Here is a 22,301-nt window from a genome sequence, read left to right on the forward strand (position 1 = left end):
GAGGAATTTCAACCAGGAAGCATGAAGAGAAAATTGAACCGTTATACCTAATTGAAGTAGAACAGTGGGTAATGAACATAATGTTTCCTGCATTTATGTGTCCTTTTGTAAAATTTCTTCAATAGAAAGGCAGTCAAATTTTCACATTGCAGCCAGCTCTTGTGTAGGTGTATTGAAAGAACGTTCTCAGTCACTCACGCTTCACTTCTGCCCCCCAACGACCGTTTCCTCACAACTACACTACCCACAATGAATACCAACATCCTGCCTGACATCTCATACACACATCTGATTCAGATAACATGTCTAGAAATCATTAACTCATTCAGATATGATCAAATTTGAACCTGCATCTTTAAGTATTTTTCTGCTAAACGCTCCAAAAAATCACCAAATTAAAATGTACCAAGGATGATATTCAACCACAAGTGTCCAATTAAAATGAAAAACTTTAACAACACCAGCAATAGTCTGTTTCTGCTGAGCCCAGCTTGTAATTAAATCACATCTTGGAAGTAGATTTCAAAGAGAAAACAATTTCACATTTTTAATCCACCATAATGAAAATAAATTACAAACATGAAGACATGAACAGACAAGAAATTGATTTTTGATTTAAAATTTTGGACTTAAGTTGTATATTTGGTTCCATCAGCCGTTCAGAGCATTAAGAATTAATCCTGCTGTTGAGGTTATTAAACACGAGGAGGGAAAATCATTATGGTAATATTAAACCCATGAAGAAATGCTCCATATTTATTTTCCTTTTAAGGGTGAGTGTCAAGGTCCATGAGCTTGACAAATGAGTCAAAGAAACACACAAAGAAGTGAAATGAAAAACTAGATGTTTAGCTTCTACACTCATGTTTAGCGTTCTTGACAAGTTGTTCTTTAGCGTAATAAAACACAAGAAAAAGCCATTAAGAAAGTGGCTTACGCACTACATTTTTCTCATATAAGCCTATCTTTGGTGCATCTACGGTAAATAATATTGAGTGTATCCCTATACTTATGAAAATGCAGCACTGTGGGGGTGTGTTGTCTGTCCTTACAATGCCATCATCAGCAGTGCATATATATCATATGTTCCCACATTCACACTCCACAATAGCTCGCTCAAAGTTCAGTTCACACAGTTTAAAGTGAACTAGTTGACATTCATATTTCAAAATTTGATGTGAAATAAAATATTGTGATCGTCATTAACTCACAGATATTTCCCAAGACTGGTCGGATGCTTCAACTTGATGTGCTGTTTCAAATTCGTTGCCAGTGTATCCTTGTTTTTTTTAGACCTTATGACCACAAATTTCATTAAAATGTGAGTTTTTACTGATTTGTCCAAAAAGCCTTCAAATATCGGAATTAACTGTCTTTAGCAGCACTGGTAGCTGGGTTGTCTGAAGTGCAATCGAGCGTTGCAGGAATATGTCCTAAAACCTGCAATGAGTTAGCATTTTAGCACTCCTCGTCTTGAAGCCAGTGGGTTTTTGGCTAGATGCTTGAAATAAGGTGGTCAACACAAGCTTAATAGACTTTCACATTTTGTTCCACATTATAAAACACATCAGTAAATGCCCCACTCGTAAATTTTGAAGACTTGATGTGTCCTAAAAAGTGGCTAAATGAGATGGCAAAGTGTTGTCACGGCGAACACAGCTTTACAGCCTCATTGTGGTGGCATAGTTTGTTTGTAGCCTAACGTTAGCGTTTTACTTCTGGCAATTACATGTATGCTTAAAAAATCACAAATGTGGTGTTTATTTGTGAAGATTATCTTGCTGAACAACACATAAAAACTTTTGTTTGCCTTATTTTCTGCGATAGTTCAAACTCCAATGGAAAAATCCCATTGGCTTTTCGTCGAGGGAACCAGGACAATGTTGAGTGTTGGCCTACAAATAAGCGTCATCCCTGCAGCAATCTATTAGCACTAACCATGCCACTTATATTTTGTCGGTATGGCAGGGGCTGTAAATTCTCAGGTGCTGTGAAACGTGAATGGCGCTCACATTCAAGGACACAGTTGCAAACTAAAGCATTCAGTACACGTTCAAAAATATTAGCATGTTGTTCATTCTCATCACTTCCCACTTGTTTTCTTTCCTGCAAAATATGTCAACATGTTACCACTGATACATCTCGCACTCGAGGGGATGCATAAAAATTCCATTCAATAAAATGCGATCATTGATTTTGGGGGGGGGGGGGGGGGGCGCCGCAGCCAACACCTACTCAATCACGTCTCAATCACATCCCTCAAATCAAGTCCCCCGTGTCATTATGTCCCACCTGAACACTCAGCTCCCCACATCAACAGCCTGCGGGCTTTAAAGTCCCACCACTATATCATGTTTCCTGCAGAAACACGTCAATGCATGACAGAAATTGAGATGTGAGAGCTATTTCATGAGGTCTTTGATGTGAGGACATTGTAGAAAAGACTGTACATGACTTAACTAAAGCATGAGTGAAAACATTCTTTATTGATACGATTTTATTTTGAATATTAAAAGGGTTGGAAGGGCTGGAGACTAATTTGATAGCTATCAAAGTCTAAGGTCTTCTTCAGTGTTTTTATGCAAACATGATGTTTAAATACAGATCATTCTGTATTTGCTCAAAGCTTGTGTGCAAAATGGTGTGTAGTTTTCTTTATATTCCATTTAGTCTGATCAAACCCATTTAAATGATAGTCAGATTTTGAAGACAGAAAGCAGGGAAGGAACAAGAATGACAAGCACAGAGAGACTGAATCAGTGAATGAAAGAAATATTTTCTGCTCTCATTCCTCCGTCCAGATGGAGGCTTTGATTGAAGTCTCTTACCCAGACTGTATGTTTTCATCCTCCAGTCTCCGCCCAAACACTGTCTCACACTCTGCTCCCTCTCTCCCAGATGGACCATGACCCTCGCAACCCTACTTACATCGCCTCGCAGGGCCCACTTCCTTCCACCGTGGCGGACTTCTGGCAGGTAAAACCCATCTCCATTCGCTGTGGGCTTTCATCTTTTACTGTCTTGTCTCTGCAGAGATGAGGGTTTGGAAGAACCACAACAGAGGTGGTTTTGTGTGATTTAGCGATTCCTGTGTGATTCTGATGTCTTTGTCTTGGTGCAAGATGTGTTTAGCTTACTATTTTTTTGGTGTTTTAGCAATGTTAGAATTTCTTAAGGTGGGATCAATGAAGCGATGCAGTTTGTGCCTGTCATGTGCCACCATTGCATTTAAGCATAGACTGTGTCAAATAATGGACGTAGCCTCTGTGAAGTCAACCATTGGTTTGTGGACTTGCGCTTTGAAGCCTCAAGGCATTTTGGCTGTTGGCATCTTGGAGCCAGAGGTGATTATATTAGGACCAGAGGGTGGAGCTGGGGAGGTAACACCTGGCACTCAAGCGGTCCCGCCCTTAAATATGCATAACTTGAGCCTTGATTAAATTTAAACGAGTGAGTTAAGCAAAAATTCACCCACTGTACAGCTGTCATGTAGGTCAAAATTAGCAATAGGGACCAAAACTGTTTTTGTAGCATGCTGTAAACATCTTTATTTCTTCTGTATAGTTGGACATTTTAACATTGGGGTCAATGAGGATTGACTTGCTCTTTGAGCAAGCTTTAAGTGGCCATTAGATGAACTGCAGTTCTTGGCAGTTGGCGTTGGCTTCATTTTTCAGCCCTGCAGTTTGCTGCTTGCATTCAAGGAACAGGGCGAAGCATTTAACTGATGTACAAATATCTAGGATATCTTAAAAAGCCCAGAAGGTCGTTTGACAACACCAATATTCTAGGCATATTTTCAGAATCCTCAAGGTCTCTTTTTAGCATCTATGGGAAAAAAAATCAATTTGATGCACAAATATATATATATGTAACCCTCTCAAGTTACTCCATATATGCCACAAGCAAAATATAATATTTACTATTAACGTCTGATGCAATTTACATCAAAAACCGCACTCCTTCTTCTCTGAGTCAAACACAGTAAGAGTGATACACATAGATGAGATACACATATTTTTAGATTCCGTGTGACTCACACCTTCCAAGGTTACTGTTATCTCCACTGTACAATATACTTAGCAAATAAACTTTCATAAATCTGTTTGGAAATCATAAAAATGATACTTCTTATGACTCCAGAACTTACTTGATAATCATGACATTTTTCAGATTTCTTCAGTTTCAGGGTAATCTATGGTAACATTACAAACGGGAACTAAAAGTAATTTATTCGGCGTACTGCTCATGGTGCCGATTTTCCAAAATGTAAACAAACATTGGCAAAACAGCAAAAAAAAGACAGGGCTCAAGTTGTATCTCACAGCTTAACTCACTAAATCCAAACGAGCATTATGCCAGAGATGCTCTTTAACAAAAGATTATGAAATGGGCGTGGCCACCTCTCCCCCCACCTCATTTTGCAGTGTGGTGAACGTTACGTTAATAAATTACAGCAGCTCCTTATTTTGCAGCTTGTTTGTATCCTCTAGCTTAATAGTTGCCAGAGTATGTTGCTAAGACAGAGGCAGGTCTCTAACAAAGTCAGTTCCTCCTGATTTGTCTTTTTGAAAAAATACATTTTAATGTCCGAATGTTTGGGAGATATTTTGCTTGTGAAAAATAGGTCCAATAACTATATAAGTGACTATTGGGCGAAATAAGTGGTCACAGTCTGTGCTTACATTCACTTCTCCTATTAGAAAAAATAGGCACAGGACCACCGCTAGTTTCCTAAAGAGGTGAGAAGTGAGCCATCTTGTTTATTAGAGGTCTCTGATTATACCTCCTATTTACATCCCCCAGAGCATTATGGGAATTCTAGGTCCCAAACTTGGAGTATATTGTCCCTCACATACTGTACAGATTTATTGTTCCACACCACCAGATTTATTATTATGTTAGACCAAGAATAATTGTATATTTTTAAGAAAATTGTACACATGGCTGTGTCAATCAAATGTAATGGTAATACATGAGAGACACAAACTGGTGCTTCTACAGTTCCTACTCATCAATAAAACAGTGTCAGTAGCCGAATATATACTAGAAACCTGCAGCTATTCGGTTGTAAATAGTAGTCTAGTTATTCACACCCTCAGGAAGTCTAATATTATTTGTACCAGCACAGATATTTGCTCATATTTGCATTTTTCTCCCCGCTATTTGCATTCCTTCCCTTGTCCATAAATGTCAGACGAACCTGCCATCAATCAGTGGATATAGGCTATTGTAAAACATGTCGTATTGTGTGGAGGTATGCCTTAAATGATGCATGGTTGCCAAATGGCATTCTTATGTGTTAATAGGACAGCACTGTCGTAATTAGTGGGCCCATCACCTCCATATGGTGAAGTAACTCTGCTAGCCGTGACCAGGATGTAGAAGTGTGAAGCATAAATCCTGGCAGACCAGCTGGCCCTGCACTCTGCACTCTGCGTCTTGTACTGAATGGATACTCATTTCGAATCATTATGATAGTGCTGACTTTGTGTTAGGACAGACGTTGGCATCCGTGTGTGACTGGGGAAGGGTGGTAACGCCAAGTATGGCCTGGACTGGATTGGTTCTGCACACCAAAAGCAATATAGTCTTTGTTTTTGGTGTAAATTGCTCATAAAACCCAAAAAACAAACTCATGTATAAGCTTTGTCCTAACATGGAGTTCAAATTTATAAAAAATAAAGAAAAATTCGGCACATATTATCCAGAAAGTTCACCTTAATTGACTACATGAGCTCAAACAGGAATAAAAGGTGCCCTGTCTGGTGTATTTAATTTGTAAATTTGAAAGTGCCTCAAATGAAACAGTTGATAATTATCTCTTAGTCAATTTGGTTATTTGTTTGTCTGCCAATTTTTTTCTGTGCCAGGTGAATAAATGCATATCCATTATCTAATGAAATGGGCTATTTAGCCATGAACTCAACTCTAAATCTTTCCCAATTAAGCAGAAAATGACAGAAAATTAGACACAGATTGACTGACACAATGAACATCAGTTCTGTGTCTGTGAATAAGTAGTAGCCATTCATTATTCAATATGGTAAACCTTGGATTGTGGCAGGATGAGGAAAAAAAAACACTCTCTCCCCATTAAAAGTAAACAAACAGGGGAAACACTGGCACTCTCATGCAAATGGACCATGCAGGAGGCAAATCTTTTTGCTCTGTCCTATCTAATCCACAGCAGCCCCAGGCAGCACTCTGAAAGGCGGCTCTGCTCTAATCCTCCACTCCTCATTCCTCCATCCCTTCATCCTTCACTCCTCCATCCACCTCCCCTCCCTCCCTCCATCCCTGGCTATTACCTTAGCTCTGCTGGGCCTTGCTTTCCTGCTCACTTCCCCTCAGAATTCAGTGCAAAAAAAAAGCCAATCAGAGTTCACAGAACTGCAACTTCTCGGGGGTTTTCAGGGGTGTCTGCAGGTCCTTGCAAAGTCCTGAATTCTATTTTATACATATTAAAACTCATTAAATCATCTTAAATTTGAATTTGCAAGGTCTTAAATGCCACAAACATTTTATCTAATTCTATTTATCCATCTTTTGATTTTTATTTTTATTTTGTCAAAATGAGTCAAACTCCTCTGCACGAAATTAAAAAAAATTAAAAATCATCTTTCAAAGGTTTTAAAAATCAATAAATTTAAGTCTCTACCTGTAGACACTAGAGATATTCTACCATTTTTTTTCCTTCCTGGTACCCATTCTGCTACCTGGACCTGCATATCGGCTAATGTTAAGGACAGATCCAATACCACTGTGTTTAAAAAAAGAAAATGTAACAGCTGTACAGTACTAACACTGTGAGGATATGAAGTGATGGCTCTCTTTGCTGTATGGCATGATGCAGATAAAATCCCTTTGCAAAACATGAACAAATACATATAGAGAATGAATGCCGTAGAACTTTTTTTTTATGCGGTGTAGAATATCGCCATATTGCTCATATTTTGCTAACTGCTAACTTTACACCAGTGGTTCCCAACTGGTCCAGACTCAGGGTCCAGATTTCTCCTTAGTCATTAGTTCAAGGTTCACACAGTTTAACACATTTAGCATCCCACTTACATTTGGCCATGTTGAGCTAGTTTGCTGTCTCTGTCAAGTAGCTGTCTGTTAGTCCCTCACTCTACAGCAGTAAACAGCACTTCAAAATAAAAGCTCTGGCTTTATCCAGGTATGAACCTACTTTACTGTATTAAAAAAAATTATGTGGTATCAAGCTGATGTGTAGACTTGTGCACAGCATTTTAGGCAGTATCAGAGGCATTACTGATACTGGTACTGGTGTGGTAAAATGTCAAATGGACTTCTAGTCATTTCAAACTACTTGTCTAAATCACCCATTCACACACTAGTGCGCCGAAGCTACCATATAGGGTGCAGTTTGGGGTTCAGTATCTTGCCCAAGGCTACTTTGAGATGCCGACTGAAGGAGCTGGGGATCGAACAAGCAGTTTTTCCAACTTTTGATTAGTGGACAACTCGCTCTACTCTCAGAGGCACAGCTTCTGCTGTCTGAACAACTCAATTAGACACCATGTTTTTAGCGTCCTGCCTTCTTCTATACAAATAATTTATAGTAGCTGAAGGTTTTTAGAGCTTAGTGTAGAAATTCTTCAGTACTTGTGTTGTCAAAAAAATAATCATTCTGCTGTTATCTGCTACTAACCAAGAAAAGAAAAGTCATGTTATTATGTTTAAGGCCTACCCTCCGGCCTATGTTCATCTTTTAATTTAAAAAAATAAATACATAAACTTAATGCCCTCAATGTCAATTTTTCCTTGTGAGATCAAAAATGGTATCAAATATCAGTATTTTTCAAGGTATTGTCTCAAAGTTAAAAATCTGGTGACAACACTGTTTGGCACATTAAGAAACAGAGACAGGCTCTTTACTATCTGAAGACAGAAACTACACCTTTTGCTCCCCACCTACAAATATTTGCCAAACCTTACAAGACTAAATGAATATTCCCCCACATTATCACCTTGCCTAATCTCATCACATCCTGGCACAGTTGGCACACTTGGCACAGTTGGCGTGTAATGTGTCCACTGGGCTGGATCACAGAAGCTTGTGATTAGTGTATAGTCAAGGCCATTGTGTTTTTATAGCAATCATAAAAGCCGCGTTTCCTCCTCATTTTCCTAATGGCTGCCATGGGCCCTGTATTTTTTTTTTTTTTTCCCAAGGACACATTAGATTGTGATAAGATGAAATGGAGCAGCAGCTCAGTAGATGTTGTGATCTCACTCAGACGGCTGAGAGAGGGCGACACATGACGCGCCCTCCTGCTGCTCGACCCAACATTTATCATTTGTCGCACACAGAGAGGTGACATTTATTCATACTTCCTGGACCAAGATTAAGAAATCAATTTCACTCTAATACGAGGCCGCTATGTAATGCTAATGTGCAATATGCTGCTCTGAGTGGCACAGTTCAGCTCCATGGTAGCGCTACTGTAATGCCATACTGATGAGTATGAATGGGTTGTTGTGTCTGGGGGAGGTCTGACGTCTTTTTCCCCTGGTGTGTAGATGGTGTGGGAGAGTGGCTGCGTCGTGGTCGTCATGTTGACCCCGCTTTCTGAAAATGGAGTGAAGCAGTGTCATCACTACTGGCCTGACGAAGGATCTGACGTCTACCACATCTACGAGGTATGTCAGTGAGAGATAAAGCACAAGTTACACAGCTTGGATGCTATGAAGTTCAAAGACTCCGTTTTTCCCAAATAACTAAAAACATGTTTTTTCCTTTTAGTGGTGAATAGCCATGTAAATAGTTTTGATTTTATTTGCTGAGGTTTTGAGATTTTTGTCTAATACCTCAAGAGCAGCATGGCTTGTCACTGTGAACAGCTCTTAGTGGAACTACTTTCTTCCAAATAAATAGTCCTCGTGAAAATTGTTGAGTAATACGGACACTGTTTTTGCAAAAGTATTTCAGTATCTTTATATGTATGGCACCCTCTCAGAACAGAACGTCACTTGCCTGGCTCCAGACCTTGAAATACGCCCACTCCTCTGAGTGGACTGAAGATAGAAACAGAGTGTAACAAGTTGACATTTCTGAGTGATACCAGGCAAGAACGTCACAAAGTATTTCACAAAAGAAACACATATAAACAGACTTAAGAAGATTTAAACACCATTAAATAGAAATAAATTAAAGAGTAGAATAGAAAATTAGACAAACGTGTTGCTGTTGTATTTTTCAAGTATAATTTTTACTAACTTTGGGCTCTACAAGGGAAAAACTTTCACTAATTTTATCCTAAAAGTCTAAGAAGTCCTTGGAATTATGTTGACATACAAATAATTTGAGAAAACAAATATAATGCCAAGCAAATTATGTTTACTATTACATAACAACGTAATGTTGCTAATTAACGTACCTGGCAAGTTGCAAAAGTGTTTATACTGGACGTATCAGCAAAATGTTCACTGAAAATGTATTTCATTTGTTTTCCACTGAAATAGGCAATCATGCTATACAATATCCACTCATACTGATTACATCATAACCTTTAACTTTAACTGTAATCACGATCTTCCCTAACCTTAAAATGAAGATTTTTATGTTTTTTGCATTGGCGACTGTAGTTCTCCTATACACTTGGCACATGGGAGAACTTTCAATTGGTTGCAATCTGCAACCTCAGTCACTAGATGCCACTCAATCCTACACACTACACCTTTAACCAAAATACTGTTAAACCACAGACAGAAGTCTGGATGTAAACCTGGGATTCTGGTGTCACAGTCCTGCACATCACAATACCATTTATTAATATACAAACATAATTTCTAGGAGACAGAGTTGTGCGGTGACAAGAATCTCAGAGGCTGATATCTCAAAGCTTTTAATATGACTAAAAAAAAAGAAACCTCTAAATTTCTGCTCTTCAAACAGTCTTTTTATTCATAAGACTGAACTCAGCTCCTCCATTGCACTCATATACATGTAGTATAAGAGCCCGCCTTCCCAATTTAAACTGGCCAATCAGGTGAGGTGTCTAGAGTGGAGACCCAAAAATGTATAAGAACAAACGCTGCATTCCAAAGCGCATGCATACTGTGCACTACAGTTCATACCTAATGTGAATCGTTCAGCATACTTTGTGTGAATTAACAGTTGTATGATTTTTTTTGGATGCACTGACACTGAGACACTGAGTTACCACATCACTTCCTTAGAGCCTCCTTGCCAGTTGGAGACATGTAACATGTCATCCTCAGCTCTACCAACAATTTGAAAATTAACCCCTAGCAAAGTGAAATCTTAACTTACACTGAAATTGAAGTGTTACTGACATTACAGAGCTCTTTTGGATGGTGTCCACTATGAATGTGTTGTCTACCGCACTGCATTGTGGGATATTTATGTAAAATCACTTTAGTATTTAACTGCAAATAGTAGGCAATGCACATACTATTGGTTTCATACCTACAGTAGATTTCATACATACTAATAAATCTCACATACTGTTTAAGCATACTAATTAGCATGTTATTGTGAAACTTAAGATGCAGCATTACAGTGGTGGTGTTCTAGACTACATTATATTCAATTGTGATTCTAATATTCTCCCCCCTTAATGTTTGAAAATGGGTTCAGGTTTACATCACTGCAACCTACAGCCTCGATAATAAACACATAGTTAAATTAACACCTCTCTGACACTCCTCTCTGTCAATCAAACGTTATTGTTGATATTATTATTGTAAGGGTTGATTTTTTGGCTGAGTTGCTGTATTTGATTGCATTAGATGTTACAGTTATAGTTTACAGTTGTACCTACAGTTATAGTGGCTCCTGAGTCTATATTCATCTCTTACATTACTCATAACAACAATGCCTCAGGTCTATGTTCAACACATGCACAGTGAACAAATAATTCTTACAGTATTTGGTGTATCAAACTTCACCACGCAAAGTTACCCCTAACATACTGTAGGTGGGAGCACATCGCCAGCAACAGAGGAGAGGAAAGTGTAGCAGAGGAATTTTTGGCAAAATTAAGACATTTACACCATAAGCTGATGCAATGGCACATGGAAATTTATCACAATGCAGGAAATTAAGTGTTTGATGCTTAAAATTATCTGCAAACCCCCCTACACATGTGTGTCCACCCCCAATGTTGTTAAGCAACCTTTGCCCTTAACCTCCACTAAAAACTTTGAAAAGAATATCTTAAATTACTGTGAACCATTTATTTAAACCCTGTCTAACAAATACATTAATTTTATAATCCCTTGGGGCAACCTCTAGCTCACCTGTTAGAGCATGCGCCACCTATAGGCTGGGTCCTTTGCAGCGGCCCAGATTCGATTCTTTTTTTATAAGTTGAAAACACCAGTCCTTAGTTGGAGCTTTGTCGTTATGCTTTCCATCAAATATGCACTCTTCAATCTTTCCCTCCATTATTGGATAGTTGGTGGCTTTACATTTCTCCACCAGATTCTGACCTGTCATCTCCCCCTCTCTCTCCCATGTCTCCTCTCAATCTGCAACTGTCCTATCAATAAAGGCAAAAAAATTATCTTTAATTATAATCATTTGTCTTTCCAAAGCTTGCATGTAAACTAAAAACTATTTAAGGCAAATGTCCACCTTCCTTCTCACAGTATCTTTCAACTTGAGTGTCTGTGAACAGGATGATACTAAAATATATTGTTAGTTAGGGAAACTAAAACTGTGTGCATGGCTAGATACCACAAGGATTTTGTGCAGGGCCACATGATATTGATATTGTGATATGAGACTAGATATCATCTTAGATTTTGGATATCGTAATATCGTAAGTGTTCTCTATTCTTGGTTTTAAAGGCTGTATTACAGTAAAGTTATGTCATTTTCTGAACTTACCAGACTGTCCTAGCTGCTCTATTATTTGCCTTTACCTGCTTAGTCATTATACTGGTGATTACCTACAAGGAGTTAGTCAGAAAACTAACCTTTAAAAGCATTTGTGTAATGAATGTGTGTGAAGCTGTAATTAATTAACCGAACATTTCTATATTTAGGTCAACTTGGTGTCAGAGCACATCTGGTGTGAGGACTTCCTGGTGCGTAGCTTCTATCTGAAGAACCTGCAGACCAACGAGACACGCACCGTCACACAGTTCCACTTCCTGTCCTGGATGGACCGTGGGATCCCCAACTCTGCCAGGACCCTGTTAGACTTCCGCAGGTAGAGTGCAGGTCCTGCCGGTTGGCCTCAAACACTGGCGACTGGCAGATTTCAGACAGATTTCCACCTTTACAAACTGGCCTTTATCCTGAGCTTGTTCTTAATCATCTTCCCTTATATTCTGTATTCTGTCAGCGCCTTTCTGGTCCGTCTCCCTTTTGCCCCTCTGCCTTTTGGTGTCCTAGAGTATGGTTGATCTAATAAGGACTGTGTTTCTGTACTACTATCCCTTTCATCCTGGGCCTATTTCCCCTCACCTCCCTCCAGCACATGTGATGCAGCAAATTAACAGTCCCGCACTGCCTGGCTTGGCTTGGGAAGAAAAGGAAAAAAAAAAAAAAAACACCTAATTCAAACACCCAATTAAATGAGAGCTGTCTCACTAAAAACATGGGAGAGGGGGAAAGCTAGTGACTGAATAACCTCACTCTGTTCTCCATATAATGTGTTCTGGCAGAAGAGCAGCAATAGCTCCTCTGGGAGAATCCAGAGGGATAGGAAAAGCCCTCCAAATGAGAAAAGATGCATCTGATTTGTGGATGGAAGTCTGTCCCTCTGGTTTGTAATGCAGATGAGAGAAAAAAAGGATGTGCACTGTTATCATGTCATCCTTTCCTGACAGAGTTGCTGCTTCTTTTTTTTTTTTTCTTGAATTAAACGGGGTGTAGCTCGCAGTCTATTTATGACATTGGTGTGCAGGTTTGAGCTGTGTTTTGATTACAAACATAAGTTTTCCTTTGCTGTCGAGGTCTCCCTAACGATGAGATTGCCTTGATGTAACTCCATTAACACTGCTGTAGGATATTGGGAATCTACAGTAAAGCTCTCTGATTGTGTGACTCAGAGGTCTCAGATCCTCACAATGTGCGGACACACTCACGGTTTTCACGGTTTCGGCCAACTTGGTATTTTGCGGTTGCCAGTGTCATTTTTGTGATGTTGCAGCTAGTAATATGAGCCCAGTTGCATAGTCACAAAAGTGATCATTGGAAACTGTGTCTCCTCAGCCAGGCCTGTGCACAAACTGTCTTTCTCTCACTCCTGACTCTCTGTCTCCCTCTCCTCCTCACTGCTCCTTCCTCTGGCTTGCATGGGAACTCCAACCATCTCTGTTTGCTCTTTAACTGAGGACATAGTCAGATTTTTATGATATATATATGCTTAACATGCAGAAGATATACATTTAATGGTGTACAAATAAAATACAAATGCACAAAAGATATAAAAAAGAAAACTTAAAATACAAGCTCAAAGCTCATGATGACATCAGATAGGTGTAGATTTAAGGGGGGATGCAGGGGACATGCCACACTCAATATTTAGAATGTGTATTTGTCCCCCGTCAATAAAATTTGGGTTCACCCAAATTATAAAAAGCCTATTTTTTGGTACCTAGCTGCAAGTAGTTTTTGTTTCCCTAACTAACCATTTTAGTTTTATCTTGCAGGGGACATGCCCCCCTTAATATTTAGAACATGTGTATTTGTGCACCCAATGGAAACATGAAAATAGCTGTAACATTTACACCATAAATTGGTGCAGAAAAATTCACCAGAATGCAGAAAAATTAAGTGTTTGATGCTCAAAATTTTCTGGCACAGGACCACCAAACCCCCTGTTTCTTATGTCCCACCCCGCCCAATGGTGACATGAAACCTACACCCTTGCACGTGGAAAATGCAGTTCACAACTTTAGTTTTTAGCTTCCATATAGATAGAAAACTCCACAAATACAACATAGAAAATACAAAAACTGAGGTTAAATTAACATGAAAAGCAATGAAAATGAAAACAGATAAAAACTAGCAATATTTAATGCAACATATTTCTATAAATATATGGTATTTTGGTATTTTTAGCAATATAGAATATAATTATAAGCTACAACACATTATTATTATAACAGGTAGTAGTAGAAGTACTATAGTAGAAGTAGTAACTGCAAATTGACAAAATAATTGATATTATAGTATACTGATGCAGTGTGCTCTATATTCATTGGTTAATTTACATGTTTCTTAATAATGATATTAAATAATAAGTATTTAAAAAAGTGACATAAAACACCAGACAGACTGGAAACACCAGAGATATGATGAGACACTCAGCCATTTATTTGTCATTTTGTCGCTGAAAGGTGAAAAACGAGGGAAATGGAAAGACGCGTAAGCTCTCAGTGTAGTCAGTTTCCATGGCAACAGTGGGGTGTGAAAAGGCTTGTTGGCCTTCACCGCGCCTGTGGTGTATAACATTCATAATTGGCTGGGGTTAATGCGTCGGCGGTCGGCAATCACAACATCACACCGCCACGTCCATCACCCCACATGTCACAATAATGCTGTTTGAAGCACTGCTGGCTTTATTTACATGGTGTGACACTGATTTATTTCTCCGTCCTCAAATTAAAGTGATTGATTGACAGCAGGGGGTGCGTCTCTCAAGACTCTGTGTGCTCTTTTGATTGTTGCTGTCATTAATTTCATCCAGACCACAAACGTCCCTCATGAGTCACACTTGCTTTAATTATGTCTGTTATTATTCAGCAAAAATAATCAACCTTGTTTTTAAGAGCAGCAGCCTGTGCATTTAAGAAAACTTGCCGTCAACTTGCAATAACATCCAATTTTCTCTTTTTCTTTTTTTCAGAAAGGTTAACAAGTGCTACCGGGGTCGATCTTGCCCGATAATTGTTCACTGCAGGCAAGTATAACTATTTGAACCTTGTGACAGTGGCTGATCCTGCTGAATTGGGATAGCGTTGTTTGTCGTGGCCTGTGTGTTGGAGGGAAGAGGCTGTTTATTCTAAACCCGCTCAGTCCATTTACTCTATCTGGGTTCACTGGAGCTGCTGTTTATTCCACTGGCTGTCTTTATGCTGTGGCACAAAGACAGCCAGAGACACTTCTATTTCCCATTTGGTTGAGTTAGTTAACTGGCCTTGATTGGTTTGTATTAAACACCAGGTATCTGTCTGACCACTTTTAATAGTCACATCCTGTTAAGTCATGCGTGGGGGGGGGAGCAGCCCGCGCTCTCTCTGAGGGAGCTGTACGGACTGAGTGTCTAGCAGTGGATTAATGAAGCAGTGGTGCTCAGGCCGCTCTCCTGTTTTATTGGCCTTGCCTTTATTAGAGAGATGTGCACGCCTTGTTTGCAATTAACATGCAGAGCCGTTGAATGGCCGGCGGGCACAAAGGGAGGCTTTTCATAAGACTATCTCTGGAGTAATGGAAAAGCAAGGCTCTCCAAAAGCTGTTCTCGAACCGCCCCTGGCCTCTCAACCTCTCCTCTGCTCCTGAGGTGCATTCATTTAAAAGCCTTTGTCCCCAGTGTGCCTCAGAAACCATTCCCCTCTCCCCAATAGCTGAGCAAGTCTCAAGACCACACATGCACTCGTGTGCAAAGGTTTAACATAATCACATTTATTGGAACATCAAATATTCAGATCTGTTCAGGTATTTTTTATAATAATTGTAAGGATTATTATTGATTTTCTTGCTATTTAAGAATTCTTTTTTATCCGTGATATCAGGTTTTAGGTAGATGGAGCAGTGTGTGTCTGTGTGCATAGACTAATTTGTGTTTAAATATACTCCACAGTCTCTCAGCAGATGCAGATGTAAATGAGCAATTTGTTTCCTTATAAGAAAAACAGTCTGAGATTAAAGCTTCACTCTGCCACCTTAATGATCTCCATCTCTCTCCCTCTCTCTGACTCTCCGCAGTGATGGAGCTGGCAGGAGTGGGACTTACATTCTGATTGACATGGTCCTCAATAGGATGGCTAAAGGTAACGATCAATGGCTTCCCTTTCACTCTTTTCTGCTCGCGTTGAAGTGTTGCCCTGGCAACGCCAAAGCCTCTCATTTTCAACAGAGGGTCTTGGGGATGCATTAGAGGGTGACTTTTTCTGAGGCCTGGAGAGGCGAGCAAAGACAGAGGCAGACATGGAGGGGAGCTGGGAGGAATGGAACAAAGAGAGAAGGAAAAATGAAAAAGAGACCCACATTAGTAATTATCTGTTTAAGCCACCGTCACGCCATATTGACCTGCATCACGACTGCAACATGAATTTAGATAGCGCATGCATGGAAATGAAATGTTTAAAGGGGAAATCAGAATTTGCCAAAGGTTGGAATCAATATTTAATATTTAATGGGAACAACGGGTTTATTTCATCAATATTATTATTAATCTGTATCCTAAATCCTATTTACAAAAATCTAAACTAAACCGCCAGAGATTAAAAAAATCTACATGTTATTTTTTATATTTTTCTGCAATTTTGACTTTAAAATGGAGTCGGCCCCTAGTTAGCATCATATAATAAAAAAAGCAGCCAGGGAAGATAGTCTGCAATTGGTCACAAATGACAGTAACTTGGAGCCATCATGGCCGTCTACCGAAGAAATCATTATGCACAAATAAATATAAAACAACTGCGCAGGGAAACCTGCCTGAAAGGGATCTTTGTGGTGTGGGTGTATCATTACATGTAAAACAGGACTGGTTTGATTTGTTTCTAAATTTTAGGTTCCTGTGACAAGCCACACTCTTGTTTTTAGCTGAATCTCTGCCACAAGTCGCAGCTGAGTACGTTTGTATGAATATATTTTTGTTTTTATATTCTTTGAGATGTCCAAGTTTGACATACAAACACATTTGGATGTTTGTTGCGAAGGAGTTGGGTGGCTGCATTACGTCACGTTAAAGCCCTCCATAGCTCAGCCCGCCCCCTGCTCTTTGCCCTTTGACCTCTGCCCTTTCCCCCTCACCCCCTGCATGCCCTCCTCCTGCGATCCCAGCCCGTCAGAGCAGGTTAGCAGGACGGCCGCCCCTGATGCAGACCTTCCCTTCACTTTCTGTAAAACAGTAATAAGACTGACCCGTCCTGATAGAGTTCATCTGGTTCAGCGACGAATGCGCTGTTGTCCGCGGTGATGAAAGGTGCCACCCGGTCTCTTTTTAACCTTTTGTTTCCTGCTCCAGAATCGAATGTATAAAATGAACATAATCTCACTCTCCAAAGCTTTTTTTCTCTCTTTGGTTCGAAGAGCCTCTCTTCAGCTTAACTTTGGAATCCAGCCCTTCAGAGACATGAAAGTCTTGTCGGGAGCACTGGAGTACTTTGAGTACTAAGTCCAGCTGCATTAAATCCCTCTTTTTTACTCTCTCTCACCCACACACACACACGTACATTTTCACTCTTGCTCTATCTCTTTTGCTTCCTTTCTCTGCCTCACTTTCAAAACATCTTGAGAGTTCAGGGGCTCTCTGCGGTTTTCACCCTCCTTCTCCGTCGGTTTTCTCAAATGAGCTCTGGCGTGCTGCTTGAGATCCATAAATCTAAAAGAAGAATAAGATTTTCAGATTAACATCACACACTCTGGAAGCCAAAACAGACTTAACTCAACAGCAGCTGATCACTGTTGAAGGCGAGCAACTGTTGCATAGGTTAATCATCAGTATGGCTGCTGCAAAGGCAATAAATCATTTTAATTAGAGTTTGTTGAGTCTCAGATACACACATACATGCACACACACACACACACACACACACTCAGATATTGTTGTATCAAAAAGCTCTTCGCAGACTTTATAGTTGCACATAATCTAAACCAATTTTTGAACATGATTCTCACACAGAAGCCAGCGCTTAGCGTTTTTGAATGCATTATTGCACATTTCCCAGACCCCAAAAATATCCTCTTGCATATTTTATCGAGAAACAGTCTGTGGCTCTCGTCCAAGTCTTTCGAGGGATGAATGTAATAATTTTCAATCGCTGCGCTGTTCCAAAGGGAGCCCAGTATAAAGAGAGATTGACAGATGTGAGCTGGATTACTCCGCTGCTTTGAACTCAGTCCAATTTTCGGTCTGTTGCAGGTGCTAAAGAGATTGATATTGCCGCTACCCTGGAGCACTTGAGAGACCAGAGAGCTGGCATGGTCCAGACAAAGGTAAGGTCCCCGGCTTTGAGTTAGAGAGGTGGGGGAGATGGGGGGTGGAGGAGGAGGAGGAGTAAGAAGAGAGGGAAGCAGCAAGGGAGGAGGGGTTGCAGTCATTCAAACAGACGATTGTCTACTTCACGTGCACTGGATCAGGGGAAATGATGTGGTAATTGATAACTGCTGCAGGATTAGAAAAACATTGTCTTGGAAGATAATAACTCAGTGTTCCACATTTATTGCAACACACAGGGAGACTGACCAAGATCTCCCGGTACTGAAGTATTTTGTCTATTAAGCTGCATCATTTTGAGATTTTCTCTTTGTTTAAATCACTTTATAAACAGACATTAATGAGTTAAATGTACTGTTTTTATGTAATATAATAGAAAGTGGTAAATGAATCAGAGCAAAGGTGGAGGTTTAGCGTTAGGTAACACTTCATTTCCTGCATTGTAGTGATTTTTTCCATTTTATGGCAGATTGCAACCGTTGTGCATCACCTTCCAGCAGTTTGTCAGTATAAAAGTCCTATGCTACTTTCATGTTTTTTTAAATCTACACCCATGATTCAAAAGCAGGCTTAAATAGATGTGCAACTAAGGATTATTTTTATGATCAATAAATCTTAGGGTCTGTAAAATGTCAAAAATAATGAAAAAATGCTCATCTGTGATGTCTTCAGACAGCTTATTTTATTTGACCAACACCCCAAAACCAAAATATGTTCACTTTATAGCAATATATCGCAATTTTGAAGCTACAACAAGCTAACGTTTGGTGTATTTGCTTCAAAAATGACTGAGACAATGACTCAAATTACAAACATCCCGTTTAACATTGTCTTTATCTTTTGTTTCCGTTTCATCTTTATACATTTTACCAGTCTACTACTGCAGATTTCATACTCCTGTCTAATCTAATAAAATGCTGCTACTGAAATCCTCACAGCGGGACCTCCACCTCACAGCATTTTGGGTAGTTTTAGGGTGTGAGCAAAGTGTTTCCTCTCATCTACTAATGCACATATAGGTAGGAAGTCTCTTTTGTTTCTCTCTTGTAATTGGAAGGAATGATAATAATAATAAAGGCGAACCTCGTGCAGCAGTGGGTGATAATATTTATGGAAGCTGCTTGCTAACAGACTCTAGTGTTCCTAGATGGTTCATTAATGCTGCTTTTACAGCCCTGCTGTATTCAGCCAAGAGAAGCTTTTCAGGCACTCTCTCTTTTTCTTCCTCTGACAAGTCTAAGTGAATTTATTGGAATATTGTTGATTCCACTTTGTGGCGTCATGCTGGGTCTACACAGAAATTAGATTGTAATGAGGTATGAAATTTAGTGTTAGGATTGGACAACCAATTATCTGTTGTGGGGGTTTTTTCCTCCTTCATGATGTTGCCACTTTATTTTTTGGATAGACCTCGCCAGAAAACAAATAAAGAGAACATTTATTTCCCTTCTTTTTCTGGTTACTGCTTTTGACAGACATCAACGTGCAGTAATTACAGCATGTGTGACCGTTTTTCTTCCTCGCTAACCATCCATCTCTGATCTGTCGAGCAGAGATTGATCTCCCCCCAGTGGTGTAGATGTGAACAGCATGAAACCTGCTTGTAAAAGTATCTTATTTAACACACAGAACTTTAAAGGCATCTTGGGATTAGATATAGGCATATATATATGTATATATATATATATATATATTTAGATAGATGCAGTTACATATTCTCAGGCCCTATCACAACATCTGAAGACACATAAAAATAGAAAAGCTAATCACTCCAGATAATCTCCACTGCAAAGCGAAAGGCACGGCCACCGGTGACTTCTCTGTATTGATTTAGCCTATCCTCAGGCCAGACTATGGCAGGCTATGTGTTGACACATCTAAAGACTGTTCCCTCCAAACTCCTACGTACCTTTTCTCTGTGAGAGGACCCCGTGGCCTGCAGCCTGGGGAGAGGAGAAGAATATAAAAACACCAGGTCCATGGGGCAAACATCAATCAGCCCCCTTTTGCACTCCTTGGGGAAAACTATGAGTGGGATTCACAAACACATACACACACACACACACACACACAGAGAGCTGAGAGACAGCTTGACTCAAAAGCTTTATTTTAAGACACACCTGGCTGGATCGATGCTGGGTACGCGTGCACTCCGAGCTGAAAGCTCAAAGAGTGGTTCACCTTCACCTCTAGTCTGTGGCCAAACACATCCAGCATAGGGTCAGGAGAGAGGGAGGAAGAGGAGGAGGAGGAGGGAGCAGTTGCCAATCATTCTGAAATGGCATTTACACACTTGTACGCACACTAAACTAAAACTTTCTTCCCTCCTCCTCCTCCTCCTCCTCCTCCTCCTCAGGAGCAGTTTGAGTTTGCGCTGACAGCCGTGGCAGAGGAGGTGAACGCCATCCTGAAAGCGCTTCCTCAGTGAAGGCATCGCATCCCCCACCTTCTTCTCGCTCGCTGAGCACCGGTTTCCTCTGCCCACTCAAGACTGACATCTCTCTCTGCCCTCCCTTCTCCTCGCTCTGTTTCTCTCTTCTGTCTCTGCCTCCTCTTCACCTCTATATATACTGTATACTTATGAATGTCGTGCCAGATATCTCACCTGGATCCATATTTGCAAAAATGTTGCCTCAGAGTACGACTGTCGATCTGGGATCTGTGTCGTTTTATTCGAGTGCGGACCAGCGGGGCCTGATCTGATCCGACGTGAGAACTTAGATCAGCTCTCCTACTGTGAGACTTTTTGTCAATATGAAACCCGGTCCTCTATAACTGTGATGTTGTTCCTGAACATACCGTTCTAGTGCCGCTGACGAGCTGTTTACGTGATGTCAAGTGAAGGTTTTTGTTCCAAAATCAGCTATCTGCCATTGGAAAAACTGATACAGACGCTTACAAAATGACTATTGGCACAGTTAAAGCAAACTATAGTAGAGCTGCAGCTAATATTACTTTAGTTTTTGGATAATATGCAGATGAAATTGAAATTGTGTTGGGAAAAAATGGCATTTAATTACTTTAATTTGCTTATATTATCTGACCAACAGTCTAAAACCTTAAGATATTCACTTCACTGTCATATATGACAAAGACAAACAGGAAATTGTCACATTTTAGAAGCCGGAACATTAAATATTTGGCATTTTTGCTTAAAAAAAAGAAAGTATTTCTTATGCTAATGGACTAATCATTGCAGCTCTCTCTTATAGTACTTTTAGAATAATAATGCGTAAAGTAAATAAAGTTCCTGCCTGTAAAAATCCTAATATTGTACAGATTATATCCCCTAAATGAATCGATGTATTGGATTACTATAGCGTTTTGGAAATTAACTCCTCACATGTTTCTTCTCCTCTGTGATCCGAATCAACCCACTATACTGTATACTCAGCATCACATGTACAGATGTTGAAGTGTGTGTGTATTGTTGTATTTTGGGTCCGGACATCTGCGCTGATTCTTATAAAGCCTCACAGATCACGATTCTTGACATATCAGGTGTTTTTTTTTAATTTAATTCCTCATTGCATACATTTGACACATTGTTACATGAACATCTCTGTTAATATTAAATGTAATAGGAATATGCTGACTGAGATAGCTCCTGTATGGTTAGTAACAATAGGATATATTTAACTTAAATTGTTGCTAAGTTTGTTTGTCCCTCCATCACTGGTATATTGTGATATTTTTGTGCAACATGACAGATTATTCCCTGTATGTATAGACAATGAATGACTTTATGAATCCCTATATAGTGCTATCTGAAATGTATACTGAGAGCCTCAATGAGAACTATATATTTTGTGTGAAAAGTAACATTCAGGTTGATAATAAATCAGATCAGATTATACTTCTTTGCTGTCCTGGTGTTTAATGTTTCTCACACACACACACACACACACACACACAGTGGAGGGAGGAGGCCTCTCTCACAGTGAATGGCATTTGATGGAATGGTGGCCTTAGTAAAGTCACAAAGAAAAGATGTATCACGCTCCCTGAGGATTTGTATCTGGGGGAGACTCGCAGGTTTGTACAGATGAAATGTTTGGTTCAGCAGCTCTGTCAGAGGAGAAAGTGGCTGGGATTTGAAATGAAATCAGTCATGTATTTCAGCCACTGAGG

At 39.8% G+C, this 22,301-nt stretch overlaps 1 protein-coding gene across 1 annotated transcript in view; it reads left to right on the forward strand.

Moving 5' to 3' along the window:
- ptprn2 (protein tyrosine phosphatase receptor type N2) overlaps positions 1-22,016 on the forward strand; it is a 176,056-nt gene extending 154,040 nt beyond the window's left edge. Inside the window, exons 16-22 of the mRNA XM_049565193.1 lie at positions 2,899-2,976; positions 8,551-8,670; positions 12,043-12,209; positions 14,856-14,909; positions 15,935-15,999; positions 18,096-18,169; positions 20,527-22,016. Of these exons, the coding sequence (XP_049421150.1) occupies positions 2,899-2,976; positions 8,551-8,670; positions 12,043-12,209; positions 14,856-14,909; positions 15,935-15,999; positions 18,096-18,169; positions 20,527-20,598 (630 nt within the window). The 3' untranslated portion in view covers positions 20,599-22,016. The remainder of the gene's footprint in view (positions 1-2,898; positions 2,977-8,550; positions 8,671-12,042; positions 12,210-14,855; positions 14,910-15,934; positions 16,000-18,095; positions 18,170-20,526) is intronic.
- The last annotated feature ends 285 nt before the right edge of the window (positions 22,017-22,301 follow it).

Source organism: Epinephelus fuscoguttatus, linkage group LG21 (assembly GCF_011397635.1).
Source record: "Epinephelus fuscoguttatus linkage group LG21, E.fuscoguttatus.final_Chr_v1".
In the NCBI taxonomy this organism is placed as follows: domain Eukaryota; kingdom Metazoa; phylum Chordata; class Actinopteri; order Perciformes; family Serranidae; genus Epinephelus; species Epinephelus fuscoguttatus.